General features: G+C 47.7%; 1 protein-coding gene across 3 annotated transcripts; it reads right to left on the reverse strand.

Annotated features, from left to right (window-relative positions):
- Positions 1 to 2,040: 2,040 nt before the first annotated feature.
- POPDC2 (popeye domain containing 2) lies at positions 2,041 to 12,995 on the reverse strand. 3 transcript variants are annotated; one of them, XM_039388923.1, is made up of 4 exons: positions 12,184 to 12,995; positions 9,758 to 9,866; positions 6,103 to 6,469; positions 2,041 to 2,211 (listed from the first exon to the last, which is right to left on the reverse strand). In XM_039388923.1, the coding sequence occupies exons 1-4, from the start codon at positions 12,672 to 12,674 to the stop codon at positions 2,126 to 2,128; spliced, it is 1,053 nt and encodes a 350-aa protein (XP_039244857.1). In that variant the 5' UTR covers positions 12,675 to 12,995; the 3' UTR covers positions 2,041 to 2,125. The 3 variants fall into 3 exon arrangements, with proteins under 3 accessions (XP_039244857.1, XP_039244858.1, XP_027586101.2); XM_039388924.1 differs by having other exon boundaries at positions 2,041 to 2,213; positions 6,030 to 6,469; XM_027730300.2 differs by having other exon boundaries at positions 2,125 to 2,211; positions 5,965 to 6,469.
- Positions 12,996 to 15,513: the final 2,518 nt, after the last annotated feature.

Genomic DNA, 15,513 nt, shown 5'->3' on the forward strand with positions numbered 1-15,513 from the left:
AAGAGGAGAATGGAGTAGCTGTGGGGCCACCTAACACAAATTAGTCCCAGGAACTCAGCACAGCCTTTCAGACCTGCAAAAGTAGTTGAGGTCTGGAAATAACTGGTGAAAGATTACAGTCAGATGCACGACCATAGGAAGAGCCCTCACCCACCCACACCTTTTCCACCACCATGATATGTATGCAAATTATAGAGGTGACAAGTCTTTCATCACTTTTGCCAACAAATCACACCTTCTATTAACCATTTTCTCTGGTTCCCTGTACTGGCTTCACTGGGTGATAGAAAAGTGCACCAGGAACTCCATGATCAGGAGAGAGGGTCATGCTAAAGGCACTTCTGCCATGAAGAAGCCTCAAGTCATTTGTCGTGAGCTGTCACTACTGCTTCACTAAACAGCATCACAGCAGGGTTAGCTCCTGCTTTCAGCTCGCGTCCAAGCTTTTGGGCCCTGGCATGTGGCTGTTTGGAAGGCCAGCTAGCAAACACCATCTCCAACACACACTCAGGAGAGGGACAGAGCTGGGCTCTGCCAACCTGATAGAGATCCATGTTAGCTGGTTCCATGATTGAAGAGTTTCCAGGGAGCTTCTTGTTGAAGACTGGAATATAAGCTCAGCAGGCAGCTGTGAAGGGCAGTGTCTAATTCCGGTCCACTGCTTCAGGCAAGTGTATAAAGCACCACGACAGGTGGCCCCAGTTTCATTGTGCATTTCAGTTCCTTTGCAGAAGAGACCCCAGCAGCTCTCATGTCAATCTGCCAGAGACACTTCCTAGCTGTGAAGGGCAGTGGGGTCAGGCTGAACACAAATGTATCAACAGAGCATGGGGACAACCATCAGCAGGATGATTCCCTGGCCTGGGGCAGCCCCATTCCTCTGCCCTGGTGTGACAGCAAAGGCGAGCAGTGCAAGGAGCTGTGTACACCATGGATCCCACGCATCTGTGGCCTCTGGGCCACAGCCCCTGTGTGAGCAGGGCAAGGTGGGTGGGGCTGCCTCCACCAGCCCAGGGCTAACACAAAGCCAGCCCCACGGGCAGAATGGCTGTGTCCCTGCGTGTCTGTGCCAAGAGGCACTGAAGAATGCCCTGCCCTGTGCTGAGGGAGGTATGGGTGGATGCTCCTTGCTCTTTCCCCAAATATCTGCCCTGGAGAGGCTCCTCACTGCACAGCTTGGTTGCACCTTGGTCCTCCACCCGTACTTCCATCTCCAATTCCCTGGCTGAGGAAATGGCTGGGGAAGCTCATCATACAAATCCTGTTGCAGCTGAACTTGGAAGAGGCCTTCCATCTCCACACGATTTTCATTAAGATATTGTACTTCCTACCAGTGGTTGTTCTCCCCACAGATATTTTGTATTCATTCGTTTCTTCACTTGGCATGTGTGCAACCGGAGGTGATTCCCCTTTGAGCACAAAAAAAAATAAAAGGGTTCCTGCTCTCCTTCTTGCCTACACCTGTTCCCAGTCCCAATTCCTCCCCTTTCTTATTCCAAATGATTTAAGGCAAACAAACAACCTTTCCTTTTTTCACCAACTTCTTTGAGAAGTGGTGCTTTTCATAAATGATAAATCCTAACTCCTGGAAAAGTAATTTCTGGTCTTACAAGAGTGGATTCCCAGTGAGATGCGTATCATCAAACTCTCCATTGCAAGCACACTAACAAAGCCACCAGGCAGCCAATTTCCCCTTGCCCTTTCCACTCAGTGCCTTGAGATCACCTCAAGGGATCTTTCTCTTCAAATCCTCCCTCCCACTGTTACCTCCCTCTTCAAATCTTCAAACACCAGTAGTTTCATTTCTGACTTTAATGGGAATCATTAATCAAAGGGAACACAGATTCTGCACCTTGGTAGCAGAGCTGCCGACACACCTCAGAGAGGGAGGGCTAAAAAACAAACCATGGAAGCACACTGGGGAAGGCAGCTCTGGTGAACAACCATGGGGTGGGAGGTGCTGGAGTGTCACACTGCAGTCTTAAGCATGTGCTTCATGTGCTCCTGAGTGTAAATGTCTGCTGGCAGACATCTCTGCGTGCTAAAGAGTGTGTCTCTGACCAAAAACCTGTGTGAGCATCTGTGCCCTTGCAGAGGCTTCGGGATCAAAACAGCCTGTTGTTCCCTAGAGTTCAGGAGTCTGAGTGGGAGCCAGAGGGGCTCGTCCTTTGCAGAGAGGGTGAGGAGAACTCCGGAGAAGGTTTCCAGAGGCTGCAGAAGGAAAGCAGAGGAGGAGGAAGGAAAATGAGAACAGAGAGGTGGGGGAGAGAGAGAGAAAGAGAACACCATTACTATTACAGGAATAAATCTTACTTTCAAACTTTTTCAAACAAACCTCGCAGAACACACTGTTATCTGTCCTTCCCCCCTCCCCTCCTGAATGAGCATGCAAAAGTATGTAATTCTTCAACATGTGATAAACCAGAAAACGGGGTTATGCACCCATTCTGAGATGGCAAAAACAAACCCCTCCAAAGCACCTTTTGTGATATCAGTGAAACAAAGTCCGCAGCTCCTTTGATTTTGCTCTCAAAGTAGGTATAAAATGTTTCCTACTAACTTAGATACCAAGCTACAGGCCATCAAGCATCCATCCACCCACCTTATCCACCAAATAGAAAGGAAGCCCCAGGATGTAATTGTATAAAACCAGGTAGCAACAGCTACATATCTTGCAAGCAGCAAACTCGAACAAATGCAATATGAAGAGGAGAAAAATCAAGAGCGTTTTGGTTGTTTGAATTTCCATGCAAGAAATAAAGCTTTGTTTGCTCTGTAGCACTGAGCTATACACCAGTACACTGTTAAAGCAAGTTTTGAATAGAACCTTGGAAACTGCCTCCTTTAAACTGCCTCCTTTAAAGCTCCTAAAAGCTTCCTCCTCAGAGAAAGAATGTGTTCATCAGTGGGATATTACAGTCTGTCTTACTCTTAAGCAAACTAGAAACTCTTTCAAGGAACTAGATGATAAGAATAGTAGGCTAATATATCTCCCAGGAATATTTTCTTCTGTATGACCTTGGTAGCGCTTTGGGCATTCAAGAATTGCCCTCCTGCACTGTGGTATTGCAAGGTGGCTGTTGTAATGACAGAAAAGGAACATGACCCATAGAAGCACTTCAGTATGGGGAATTTAGAGAGCTGGGAAGTGATTTCCATGTTGGAAGTTGCTGGGGAAGGAAATGAAAGCACAGACCAGGAGAAAGCCCCAGGGGAGCTCTGGCATCAGGAACTGCAGCTATTGCTTACTTTGAACAGTGACACTGCAGGGAATATTCCTGTTTATTATGGATGTTTTTACCACTTCCAAGGGAAAAGTTATGAAAGTGCTTTCCCTGAGCCATGCTCGGATTATTTGCTGAGCTATGACAAGTGTCTGGCCAGAAGGAAAAACTGCAGCCCCACTGTATCACTAGTTTTTGTGGTGAGGTGCTCGAGTCACTGTGGAATACTGTCCAGATGTGACAATAGCTGTTGTGCTACGATGTGATGCGAGTAGGATACACCACTGGTGAGCAGGGTAACAGGAAAGTGCTCATTCCACCATTATGAACACACTAAATGGCATTTCTCTTTCCTTGTCTAATTACCTTAAAAATTAAAATACCACACTGGCTATTGTCTCCAGACTGACAGACAAGGAAGATCATCCTCCCCTCCCACACCAAATACCACCCTCTAAACATCTGCACTTTTATTGCAGGTCTCTACTGCAAATATCAGCACTCCTTGATACTGTCTTAGTCACAAGATCTAGAAAGACAAAAGCTTCCAGCTTACAGCATGTTTTAAAAGGACTGTGTGAAGGAAAAATAGCTTCATGCTGTGTTGCACAAGCTTTCCCCAACACACACACCTCTCGTGTGCATGTTCATAGTATTGACTCATTTTTTGAGTTCATAGAATTGACTTTTTTTTTAATGAAAAGCTATGGTGTTCCTTGCCTCTTTCCTTTTTTAATTGCATTTGAAATTCTAGTTTTATTGAGTTTGATCAACTAGGAGAATTCTACCAATTACCTGTGAAAGGATATCCCTCTTCTGAGAAGGCAAAATACAAGCAAAGCACAGGCAAAATGACTTCACCACATTTATAACACTATCTGCATTCATTTGTGATTGCATGTATTCAACAGACATTCCTGACAGCTAGGAGGATGGCTGTCTCATAAGAGATTCAGTGTTCCTGCCTCTCCATGGAAGGACTGAAAAAGCTGCAAATTCATATCTCCAGCAGCCTACCAGCAAAATCAGAGATTTCACATTCCTAGGAAAAATGTGGATTTTTAAAATTTTTCTCTCTGTGCCTCCTTAAAAAACAATCAACTGCACAAAACAAATAAACAAACAATCCCAACAACAAAACCTTAAACAAAAGTCTTGCTGACTCTTTACCTGATTGAGGCAAAATGAAATATACTTGTTCTTTCCCTGGCCACTTTCTTTATATACCAGATTTTAAGTTTGGAATCATGGAAGCAGTACAGGAACTGGCATGTGACTGAACTCAAAGCAGAACTGTACAAAACAGAGAAATCCTACAGTTCCACTGTTTTCAAAACTAAGAAGAGCTACTGGATGGAACAGCAAAATAAGGCCTCTTCCACCAGAAGCCTACTGCAAATAGCAAGTGCTGTCTGATCTGGACAGACACTCCATGCAGAACACCAAGAATTCTGCAGACTTGTCAGGGCTCGTGCCAGGGGTCAGTGTGCCCTGCTTTGTGCTCCCTGACACTGAGTCCACAGCCCAGACAGAAGTAGACCCAAACGGGTGCAGAGAAGACCAGGGTGCAAGGGTGCACTGTGTTCAAGGCTGCCTGGTGGAAGACAGTCTCCCCAGCTGCAGCCCAGTCTTGCCATGCAGACCCAACTGGGACCTGTGGAGTGCTCCCTTCTAGGACAAAAATCCCAGTCCCAAGCTTGGTGTCTGTCAGCTGGATTATTATGGGGCAGCAGCAGGAATGCACGTTTTGGGGTCTGCAGCTGGTGTGTAGCAGCTGGCATGCAGTGGCTCGCTATAAGTAGCTCAGTGTGGAATTTCTCTCTTGGCCACTTGGATCTGAATTTCAAACATGAGCCACTCTCCTGTCTATTTTTGTTTGCCTGTACTGCTCCTCTCCCCCAACATCCACCAGGCATAGGAAGTTTTTTTCCCTTGTGGAGTAAGGAGCTGGCATGTTGGAAAAGAGCATCTCATTCCCACTCACCAGAAAGCAGACTTTGAGGCATGTTCAAACAATGTTTAGCCTGTCAGTCCACCCAGGGTGACTGGAGGCAAGACTTACACCACACAGGGCAGACTTTTCAATTCCTTACTGATCTGGCAGAGATGAAGTTCAATCAAAACAAGGAGGATGGAGCAAATGCTAGGATGAGAGTGGTGGGCAGGGAGAAGAAGGACTCTGAGCTTTCTCCATCTGCCCAGATTGAGCACTTGCAGGGTGTACAGCAACTTCTCAATATCAATCTGCCGTAAACCCTAAAGCTGTTTCTATCCCCATTAGCATCTCCTGGGATGTCTGTTCTCTCACCTGCAGAGGTTGTTTCTTAGATCAATACTGGAGTATCTCCTGGCACAGCTCTACCTCATAGTGAGTAGGCTGAGCCCTCTGGGTTCTCTGCGAACACTCATGTACCACCTGCCAACCTGGACACATTTCAGTTTCTCTGCCTCTCCTGAGGGATGGGGAGAGAACTGGCCAGGCAAGACCTTCCTACAGCCAGGTTACTGACCCCTCTCCCCAGAGTACAGCTGGTGCCTGGTGTCAAGACTTTACCCTGCTGCTTTTCCTTAAGAAAATCACACAGCTGGAGCCCACCTTCTGGGATTCCTTGTGGCAGCAGGCAAAAAAACACTGCGGAGGAGCAAACCCATGGCAAATGAGGGCGAGAGGCTGGGGGCCACTGCTCTGCCCAGGCAGTTGCATCACGGGAAAGACTTGCTTCCGCAAGTGGGTACTTACGCGAGGGTCCCACACAGGGTGAGGTGTGCCCGTACCAGGAGTGCCCTCACTTCATATACTCCCCTTCGCTCACATAGTCCATAAAAGACCCTGGCAACTCAGCAAAATCTTCCAAGACAAGACTGGTGGAGTCCTCACCCAGCAGCTCACTGTCAGGCCGGGATGCCCGGGGGCGCGGGGCCGGTGGTGGCGGTGGTGGCGGCTGCGGAGGGGGCTCAGAGACACTGGCCTGGCCAGAGGCAGGCAGCAGCTCCTCGCAGTCCTCCGACTCCCCCTCAGAGGAAGCTGGCCCAAGGACGTGGTAGAGGCTGGGCAAGCGGATGTCAAAGCGCAGGCCAAACTTGGAGAAGAGCTTCTCGTTGAGGGAGTAGAGCTTCTCTGAGATGTCATAGCCCAGGTGGGAGGAGAAGAGCCGGGCAATGTAGCGGTCCTTCCTCAGCAGGAGATACAGCTTCTGCCTCGGCCAGGTGATGAAGCTGCAATCGGTCTCAGCTGTTAGCGTGACCTGTGGGGCAGGGAGAGAGTGGAGTAAGTCCCAGACCTCGGAAGCGGTCACAAACCTTGGGGCCATGTGCCTCACTCCAGGAAAGGCTCTCTGCCCTTTTGATGCCTGTTCTCCCTGTTGATGGCAGGGCTGGAGAGCCAGATCATCCAAGCTGAACAATTAGATAAATCCTTACCTGCTGATGTTTCCTCTCCCCAGGGAGCCAAAGAACCCATTTTCCAATGCAATTAGTACCATGTCCTTGTTTAACCTAGTCATGTGGCTGGCTATGTTTCACCCTTTTGCCTTCTGATGATGCCCCCCGTTTGACATCTGAGCGATGTAGCTGAAATGAACAGGGTAGCACAGACATCTTTATACCTTTACAGACGCGCTACAGAGGGGATGTTTTTGCATGCCCAGACAGTTCAAGTTGCCAGCGAGTAGCCCTGTGGCAGGCTGCTGACACATCCTGCTGCTGGGTTGCACAGCCCCTGCTCCAAGAAGGCCCTGGGTGCTGGAAGGGCCACCTGGAAGGCTTGCCTGGTCACCCTCTGTCAGAAGGACATCCTGTCTCACCAGCTCTGCTGGACTCTGTAGGGCTGAATGGCCTTGAAAGACATTGCAGCACTACTCAGTGAGAGAGAAAGTAAAAAGGTTTTATTGTGTTTGTGTCTATGTAGAGAACTCAAGAGCTTTTACTGGGTTGATTTTAGAGAACATTTCATTTTGCTTTGGGTTTTGCCAATGTAAACAGAGAGCTTTTCCCCTCTAGTGGTAGGCCCAGACTAATTCCAATAAAAAACATTATATAATATGTGAGTGTATATTACAATAAATAATAATAATAAAGACAAGAAATGCAGGAAGGGTCAAACTGCCTCGGGTGAAAGAAGAACATCCGAGTGTAATGGAGACACTGGCATGTGAACAAGCCAGAGCCAAAATATCCTGGGGGCTCCCTTTCACTCTGTATCCAGGGGTCTCCTTGGTCAGCCGCCATGGCAGAGGGCCACTGGGAAGCTGAACACGGCTTGGCTGCATGTGTGTGTCCTTGGGTTTGATATTTAATGCCATTGCCATGCAAACAGCTGCCTTATGAAAGAAATATAGGAGATAAAACCTGAGAACTTTCCCAAGCCAGGCAAGCAAGAGGAAGGGTCATATGGAAATTGAAATGACCAGAATCTCATTTTCCTAACCAACTTCTGGCACAGCAGTCGAAAGCCTCTGCTTCTTGTGAGGGATTAAGTGAGATATAATAAGCAAACCTGCCACCTACCCAGGACAGTAAGACAGATTTCACTTATGAATCCCTCCCGACACAAGTGCTCCAGCATCAGCAGAGCCTGTAATTTAGCCTTCTGGGGGAAAGTGCCAGCCCTGAAACCCAACTCCTTCAGGTACTGGGACTCAGCACCCCTGCAGGAAGAAGACACAGCCAAAGCAGAAAGCTTAAGAAAACCAGCTCCCCTTGTAGACCAAGTCATGCTTCTGCCAGTTTTTAGTGGGCTCAGGATTGAAACTCCAGAGAGCAATGGGAAAAACGTGGGCAAGAAAAACCTTCCATGCCTTCCTCCAGCAAAGTCCCAGAGCCAAACATGCACTTTTTAACAGAAATATTGTGATGCTAGGAATAAGGTTGAGATAAGCCACAGAGTAACTACTCAGGTAAGAGGAACTAGTGGGTTTAACAGTTGCCGAAAGTAGCACACCACCATGGCTAAGCATGGCCATCAAGAGTAAGGTCCTGCCAGGTACATGGACTAGTCAAGTCTCACCTGCTGAATGCTGACCTCACACAGGCTGCTACTTCTTCATGCTCCTCAGTAAGCAGATGCAGGTTTTAGGCATTTCCAGCATATGGCTGCAGCCCCTCCCCACCTAGGACTCTACCCCCCATCCTGGTGCCAGGCACAGCTGACCTCCCTGACCAGCCCTGTCTTGCCTCTTGGCAAGAAGTGCCAAGGGCGTGGTGCTGGCAGGGCTGGTGCAGCCAGGCACCAGCTTGCTCCAAAGCTGTCTCACACACACAGATAAAGACCCTCAGGAGGTCTGGGAACATTCAGTTCCACAGAAGTTAGCTCAGAAAATGCTGCAGATGTCTTTGCCAGTTGCATGCCATCCAGACAGCCATTTCCCTGCCTGGAGCACCGGGCAGCCATCATTCTCTCTGCTGGACTCTTAGGCAAATACAGCCCAGCAGCTAGCAGCAGTCTGCTGCCAGACTGAAGACCTGTGCAAAACATGAGATACCATCATCCATAGCACCACTATGCTGTTGTTTTCTCTACCTCACTGCCTTGGCATGACATCCCTATTTCTGCTCACAAACTGTAGCCCTGTGCCACAGACACAGTCAGCCATCTCCTGCAACTTTTCCTCTTGCAAGACCGTATCCACTGGTGATGGCACAGCTTTCAGGAGTGATCACTATGACTCCTTCACACATGAAACAAATTCAGACGCTAGGAAAGCAGATTTGGAGAGCTGTGCTGGTTTAACCAAGTCTGCTTGTGGCTGCCCTCATGAGAAAGCATCATCAGGCCCTCATGACTGTCCCATGCTCCCAAGTGATTAGCAAAATCCCTCCTCATATGCACTGATTGACATAAACTAGATTGACATCCTGACAGGTATCAAGCTGTCCTGGGATGTGAGTTAAGGTCAGAGGGATGTAGACCTAAGTAATATTCTCCAGAAGGAAAGCCAAACAAACACTGTGGGGTGTTGACAGCAAGACCAAAATCCTTTTAGTTGCTGCAAGTAAGAATTGCTCTGGCCTCTCAGCAAGGGATTCTTTTGCTCAGAAAGGACCATATTCGGGTGTGAATCATCCTTTCTGCTTCTCCACCCCAAACACATGACCATCAGAAACTTCTGTGAGGAACGGGATATTTATGGATTTGCATCACTGCTGCACATCGCCACAGCTGATGCTAGGACGATGCATCCCGCTAGCAGTGCGCAGAGCAAATGAATCAATACAGGTACCAGGGAATGCTACAATGGAAGAGAGCCAGCAATCCGATACCTCGACTCCCTGCTAAACTGGAAGAAGCACCATGCTTCGCTCTCCTTGCTATCAGCTGATACTGGGAACACACACTGAGGTCTTCAGAGGAAGGTAGAAAAAAATGTAACACAGCTGATCACACCATTCTGTGCTGGATAAACCACTAGTAAAGGGAAGGAAGCATTCCCAGTTTGTTTTGAATGGCATAATGAGGCTGCTCCATCGCCTTCTCAGACACACAATGAACCAGCAAGTAGCGAAGCTGGGCTGCTGTGGGGATGCAAGGGGATTACCTGGAAAGTTCCTTCCTCAGAGGGTCGCAGTGACTCCCATTCTGGAGAGTCCAGGAACTGGTAAGGAAAGACGTAGTGAAGGAATTGTCCATCCTGGCACACTCGGATCCTGCAGAGGGGACAGGTAAGGTACATGGGCTTAGGCCACAAAACAGATGTCACAAAAACCTGATCAGCTTACACAGTCTGTCCCACTAGGGAGGAAATAAATTCTTGTCTCACGCATGTCTCATACCTCCTGGGACAGCTGCAGGTGCTCCAGTCATGGGGCTTGTCTCTCCTTTCTCTGGGGGAAACTATTTGCTGCCACTTCCCCATACTCCATCTGTTTTCTGTTTCTTGCTACAAAGACAGCCCTCACAGGTGCAATGCTTGGTCCTAAACCAGGACTTCTCAGCCCACAAGACTACTGCTGCTTTCTAGGTACTTCTTAGTCAGCTTGTGGCTCTTTGTATTTGCATCTTCTTCCTGCCCCCAGGGTTGCATGAGGGCATTCCCTATCTCGATGTTGGGAAGCTGTTACACCCAGAAACCCCAAAAATTGCGCTGGCCATCATTACTGACAGATCACTCTGTGAGCTCATAGTTTGCTGCACATTACCTCTCAATTTCTCTCGGCCTCCTAAGTATCCCTTTCCCCTACTTTTGCTACAATTGCTTGCTAGTGCCAAGGTCAAGCATGCGCTCAGCTCTGATGTGGGAGTAGAGAAAGACACAGGCCTGAGGCAAGGGCAATGGCAGGGCACTTTGGAGTTCTGTTCATAGTTCTGCATCACCAGATTTGGGGCCTCTTGCCTCCCTGTCATCATGCACCCCCACTGTAAGAAGTCAATTCTTGCTTTCAGGAGTTACAAGGCTCAGCTCACTGTTGGCTTTCAGAGAGCTGGGAATGTTGCCTGGAAGGGTTGTGGCAGCAAGGCATATTTCCTGATCCAGGCATATTCTGCATTTCCAAGACCCCACTTGTTCAGTTTAAGAGGAAGCACCATAATACTAGCAGTTGCTCTGCTGGGTCAGCAAGGACCTCACAAGGCAATAGAGTGAGTACCGGGAAATGCAAATCCAGGCCCATGTCCATGGAGCATTGTATATCAGCCAAGATGCATACTTCCCACTGCAAAACAGAGCAGAACAACTACCCGACCATACTGTCTGTTGCAGCACTTCCGTGCCCACAGAGCAGCACTGGATTATCCAGTGTATGTCAAGGCAGCAGAGATTCTTCCTCAGTAACATTATCTGCAGATACAGTAAACTTCAGAGCAAGCTGCTCAGCAGAGATGGAAAAACACTAATAGAAACACAAATTTCCTTCCAGTGCTTTGCCATTCAGCATCCTGATAGTCCCAGGATGTTCTCAACACATTCTAGAAAAGGGAGTAACATCAAAAAAAAGCAAGGTCTGCCCTTCTTTGCACACTCCCTCACCAGAGAGGATGGGCCACTGCAGTAAAACCTGAGCCTCAGGTGCTGCTGGGTTTGTCTTCCCAGAGGAAAATCCTTGTGAGACATACCTCCTGTGGTTCAGCACTGCTCGCATTTACAGATCTTCTTCCTTTCCCACTCTCATTTAACATTAATGCCAAATGCCTGACAGCAGCTGGGAAGCCAACACCATTACCATTTGTATGCATCTGGATTTTGCAAATCATTAAGTGAATATGCTGATGACACAGCATCTCAGGTGAACAAATGCCAGTACTTGATCAGCACAGTTCACTCAATCAAATCTCCAGTCTGACTGTCTAGAGGTCCCCAAGGTTCCCCTTGGTGGTCCAGAGGAAGGAACATCATGAATGCATGACATCACAGGGAAAGAAAGAGGCAGGATCCACCACAGGAGAGTACTCTCTCTTTTGATGAAATGACCCTCAAAGTGAAAAATGTCAAAGCCCTGAGGGTTGGGGTGTTAGAAACAGGGATGGAACCTCTCCCTGAACACTGCTGGACAGGGGGACCAGGTGAACTGAGGACTCAGCATACTCAGTGCACAGCAGTTTATATCACAGAAGTGTGTCTGGTACCCTCAGAGACCACAGGTCCAGCCATACTGCCCTCCTGCCTTGAGAAACACTTTCACACAGCCAGCCTGTTCTCATCAGAAATAAGATCACTTCAAAATGATGGAGAAAAAGATAAGGATTCCCCAACAGTATCACAGGTAAGGCTGATCAAGCCACTTCATTGCACACAACTTGAATCTGCAAACCATTTTCTGAAATACTCTTAATTTAGAAAAAATAAAAGAAAGTTAAAACAACCCCCAAAAGCAAATTTCCCCCTTCCCCAACAAACTGATGCATATCTCAAATCCCTTTCAGAGGAAGAAAACAATTCTCACCCCAGTTTCTACAGGAGTAAAAATAAAACAATAAGCCAAAGGCGCTCTACTGTCAGACTTTGTTCAGAAACAGGGGAGCCTTTACCTGCCAGACAGCAGCAACGAGAGGCGGTCAATGGGCGTCTTGCCCTCTACCGCGTAATTCTGGTCTCTGACTAGTGACTGGACATGCTCTTCACAGCACTTCACGATTTCTTTGTAGACTTCCAGGGGCACCTGCAAGGGCAGGTACATGGTCTTGTAGAGGAGGTCAAACTCTTCTGGGATGGTGTTTCTGCGGAGTCGGTAAGCCAGGTGAGCCAGCTGAAGCAAGCAGATGAGGACGAGCAGCATGTTCCAGATGAAGATATCCAGCCCACAAGCACTCAGCCAGCCCCACAGAGCATAGCAGAAGTAGCCCGGGGCCAGGAGGCCAAAGATATAGAGGGACCCAAAGATGCCACTTCCCCCCATGTAACCCAGGAGGACGATGCAGCTGGCCAGCTGGTAGGCTGCTTCCTCCATAATCTTCTTCCAGGCATCACACACCGGAGGCTGGAGGACAGCCTGGTCCCAAGAGAGGCTGCTTGTGCTCATCCTTCCCCACTCCCTCCCCAGCCGTCCTGCGCTCAAAATGAATTGTCATACACAAAGGGTGTTGCAGAGGTCTGAAACCAGAGCTGCTGGGTAGCTGTTCCTCCTCCTCCTCTGGTCCCACAGCAGCACTTCAGAGCGACATGTTCAAGTGCTGACGAATGTTTATGCACCCAAAAAATTCCAAAAGGGCTCGTTTCTCCTCTTTGTGGCTCACAAACCGTCGGCTGGTCCCCTTCTTAGCCACAACAGTGAGAAAAGAAGCTGGCAAATGTGAAGCCAAAACAGTTCAGTCGAGAAAAGAGTAGAGGCCATTAGCTGGAAAACTCACAGACAGGACAGAGATCTCGTTGCACTGCCTGTCTCGCCTGCGCTCCGGCAAATGGAATAGCGACTGTGAGAGAGCAGCAGAGGGAGCTGGTGTTGAGTGTGGAATGTGTATCTCTTGGCAGTGGAATGGAGAGAGACCCCAAATGGATAACCATGTTTGGAATTGAAATCCAAGGAGCAAAAGCAGAGAGGAGAACAGAGAGCAAGCATGCACCCGCTACTTAACATAACTCAGGCATCCAGATAAGCCCAGCGCAGCGTGAGGAGGGGAAAGGAGAAGGGAAAACAACCAGCTTATCGCGGCGAGCTCCAGCCACACATGGGGCTCTTCATCACACTGCACTCCTGCAAGAGAATGACTTTCAGCCGGCACAAAAAAGGAAAAAAGGTCACCCCCTTCTCCCAACTGTGGCTCATAGCAGTGGCAGGGACTTAGCAAAAGAAGAGAGACTGGCTCTCAGTTAATGCTTTCCAGGCGCTGCACACAGCCTTCCCTTACTCCAGGGAGCTCTGTCCCATGGGATGTTTTAGATCAAGGGGCACGAGGTAAAGCTCTGCACAGCCAGACAACTGTGATTGGAAGGGATAAAAGCAGAGTAAACAAGCTTCTGGCACCCAGTTTCATCTATCATTAAGAGGAGACTACCCTGCCAAAAGCTTTGTGAGTATAACACTTGGAAGCATGTTTTGTGGGGAAATCCTAGTTGAGGGAGGATTCTGGCACCCCAGAAATAACATGCTCTGTTGGGAAGCATCCTTGGGAAACATCATCTTACATTTTAATTTTTTTAATAGCTATTTGGAACCCCCCCTTCAGACCTTCATTTAGCACAAAGACGAAAGCAGACACTTTCAACTCAGATAACCCAGAACACAGGCATAAGAGGGAGCCTTCGAGTTCAGTCCTCCACGGTCAGCTACAGAAAAGATGCATAAATGCAATTTCTCCCCTGCTTCAAGCAACACATTATCAGTCACAGAGGCAGGATCTGCCCTGCTGCCAGGAAGCAGTTACATTTCAGGCATTGACGCAACCCACGTGGTCACTCAACACAGTATGAGGTCAGCCTGCACGGGTCAGTGGAGTAGAGATAGGGTTTCGAGGGTAGTCGTGTTTCAGGCCAAGTTTGCAGCTGCCCTGCCTAACATACCATTCCCATTGGTACCATTCACTTAAAGACACACTAATCACCTCTTCTACTAATAGTGCTCTGGAATAACACTGTCTCCGTGGCAAGGATGAAGCAATGCTTTATGGCAACCTTAAAGAACTCATCATGGTCTTAGACAGTACAATCTTATCTGTGCAATGATTAGGCCAGGTGCAATACAGAGCTGTACAGCTCCTAAGAGCTGTACCATCTTGACAGGTTGCCATGTGGGAAGGAGACAAGTCAAGCTTTGCACAGGGTGAGTGTGATCCACTCAGAAAGATGCTTTCTGTTAAGGGTGAAGTGAAACACGGAACTGGGTCTCCAGTGGCGCCTTAATTAAGTGAAGAAATAAATCCTACTGACTGAAGCAGAACAAAGTTCATCTGCAAGAGTTATGGGGAAACTAAAAACTTTCTGTCTCTTGACCTTCTCTGCAAAGAGGGAAGAATGATCTTATAGCCAAAGCACTACAATAAAAACCTTGGGATCCAGGTTCTGTTTTTCATACCATTGCCATATACTTGCTAGATGATCCCAACAACAACTTGTCTACCTTTAGGCCTCTGCAAAACAATCCATATTATAAAGGCCCCTTTCTCCAAGATAAGCTGATATTTGATAAAATCAGGATTTGGGATATCAAGATTGGGAACACCTAGGAGAAAGATACTTTATGTAAGATCTGTGAGACAAAACTGAACTGCTATGAATAGAAATGTAGAACTACATTAGGGGAAGCATTCTCAAAAGCACCACTGCAATTTCTCCTACCTTTCTGTACTACCAAAAAAACTTTTGCAGTGACATCAAAGAAAGTGGAAAAAAGGAAGTTATTAATTTCACTCTTCAGTTAGGTAAATTCCTGAGCTAGAAAATACTCTGGAACACAATGCCAATGATTCATTATAACAAAGAAGGTCCTTCCTCTGGCATCTTCTAGAGCATAAACAGTGGTGTAGCAGTAATACTGGGGACACCACGGTAGGTGAGGATGACCTGCTGTGACTCTTCTGTAGAAGACAAACAGGAAGCTTTCAACCAACAGCAGTAACAGCTATATAGAGTTGTCCAGTATCCTTTTCGTACCTGCTGCACACAAGTACGTCAGCATCCCACTCACCATCTTCCTTCCAAAAACTTTCTAAAATACCTACCATGCTTTAACCCTCATGGAGGCCCAGACATCCCATTTCTTACATTTACAGAATTTGTGTAAAATTGTGCAAGGGTCAATTTTTTTCTTTTCTTGACCTGATATAAACAAAGCTCTCACTAGAAACTATGCAACTTTTCTGCTGGATCTCAGTGTGACATTGCACAGAGAATGATACAGCCTCTTAAAAGGTAGATCTCTGAGC

Source organism: Pipra filicauda, unplaced genomic scaffold (assembly GCF_003945595.2).
Source record: "Pipra filicauda isolate LSUMZ 115617 unplaced genomic scaffold, ASM394559v2 scaffold69_size3009148_pilon, whole genome shotgun sequence".
NCBI classification, from domain to species: domain Eukaryota; kingdom Metazoa; phylum Chordata; class Aves; order Passeriformes; family Pipridae; genus Pipra; species Pipra filicauda.

What these genes read in the sequence shown, in the direction of transcription:
- POPDC2 (XM_039388924.1), bottom strand. Translation starts at nt 12,674, where the DNA reads ATGAGCACAAGCAGCCTCTCTTGGGACCAGGCTGTCCTCCAGCCTCCG. An exon ending in TCGTTGCTGCTGTCTGGCAG is followed by an intron (nt 9,867 to 12,183) that starts GTAAAGGCTCCC and finishes TCCCCTCTGCAG; the next exon opens with GATCCGAGTGTGCCAGGATG. An exon ending in TTTATGGACTATGTGAGCGA is followed by an intron (nt 2,214 to 6,029) that starts AGGGGAGTATAT and finishes CTTTCCTTCTGC; the next exon opens with AGCCTCTGGAAACCTTCTCC.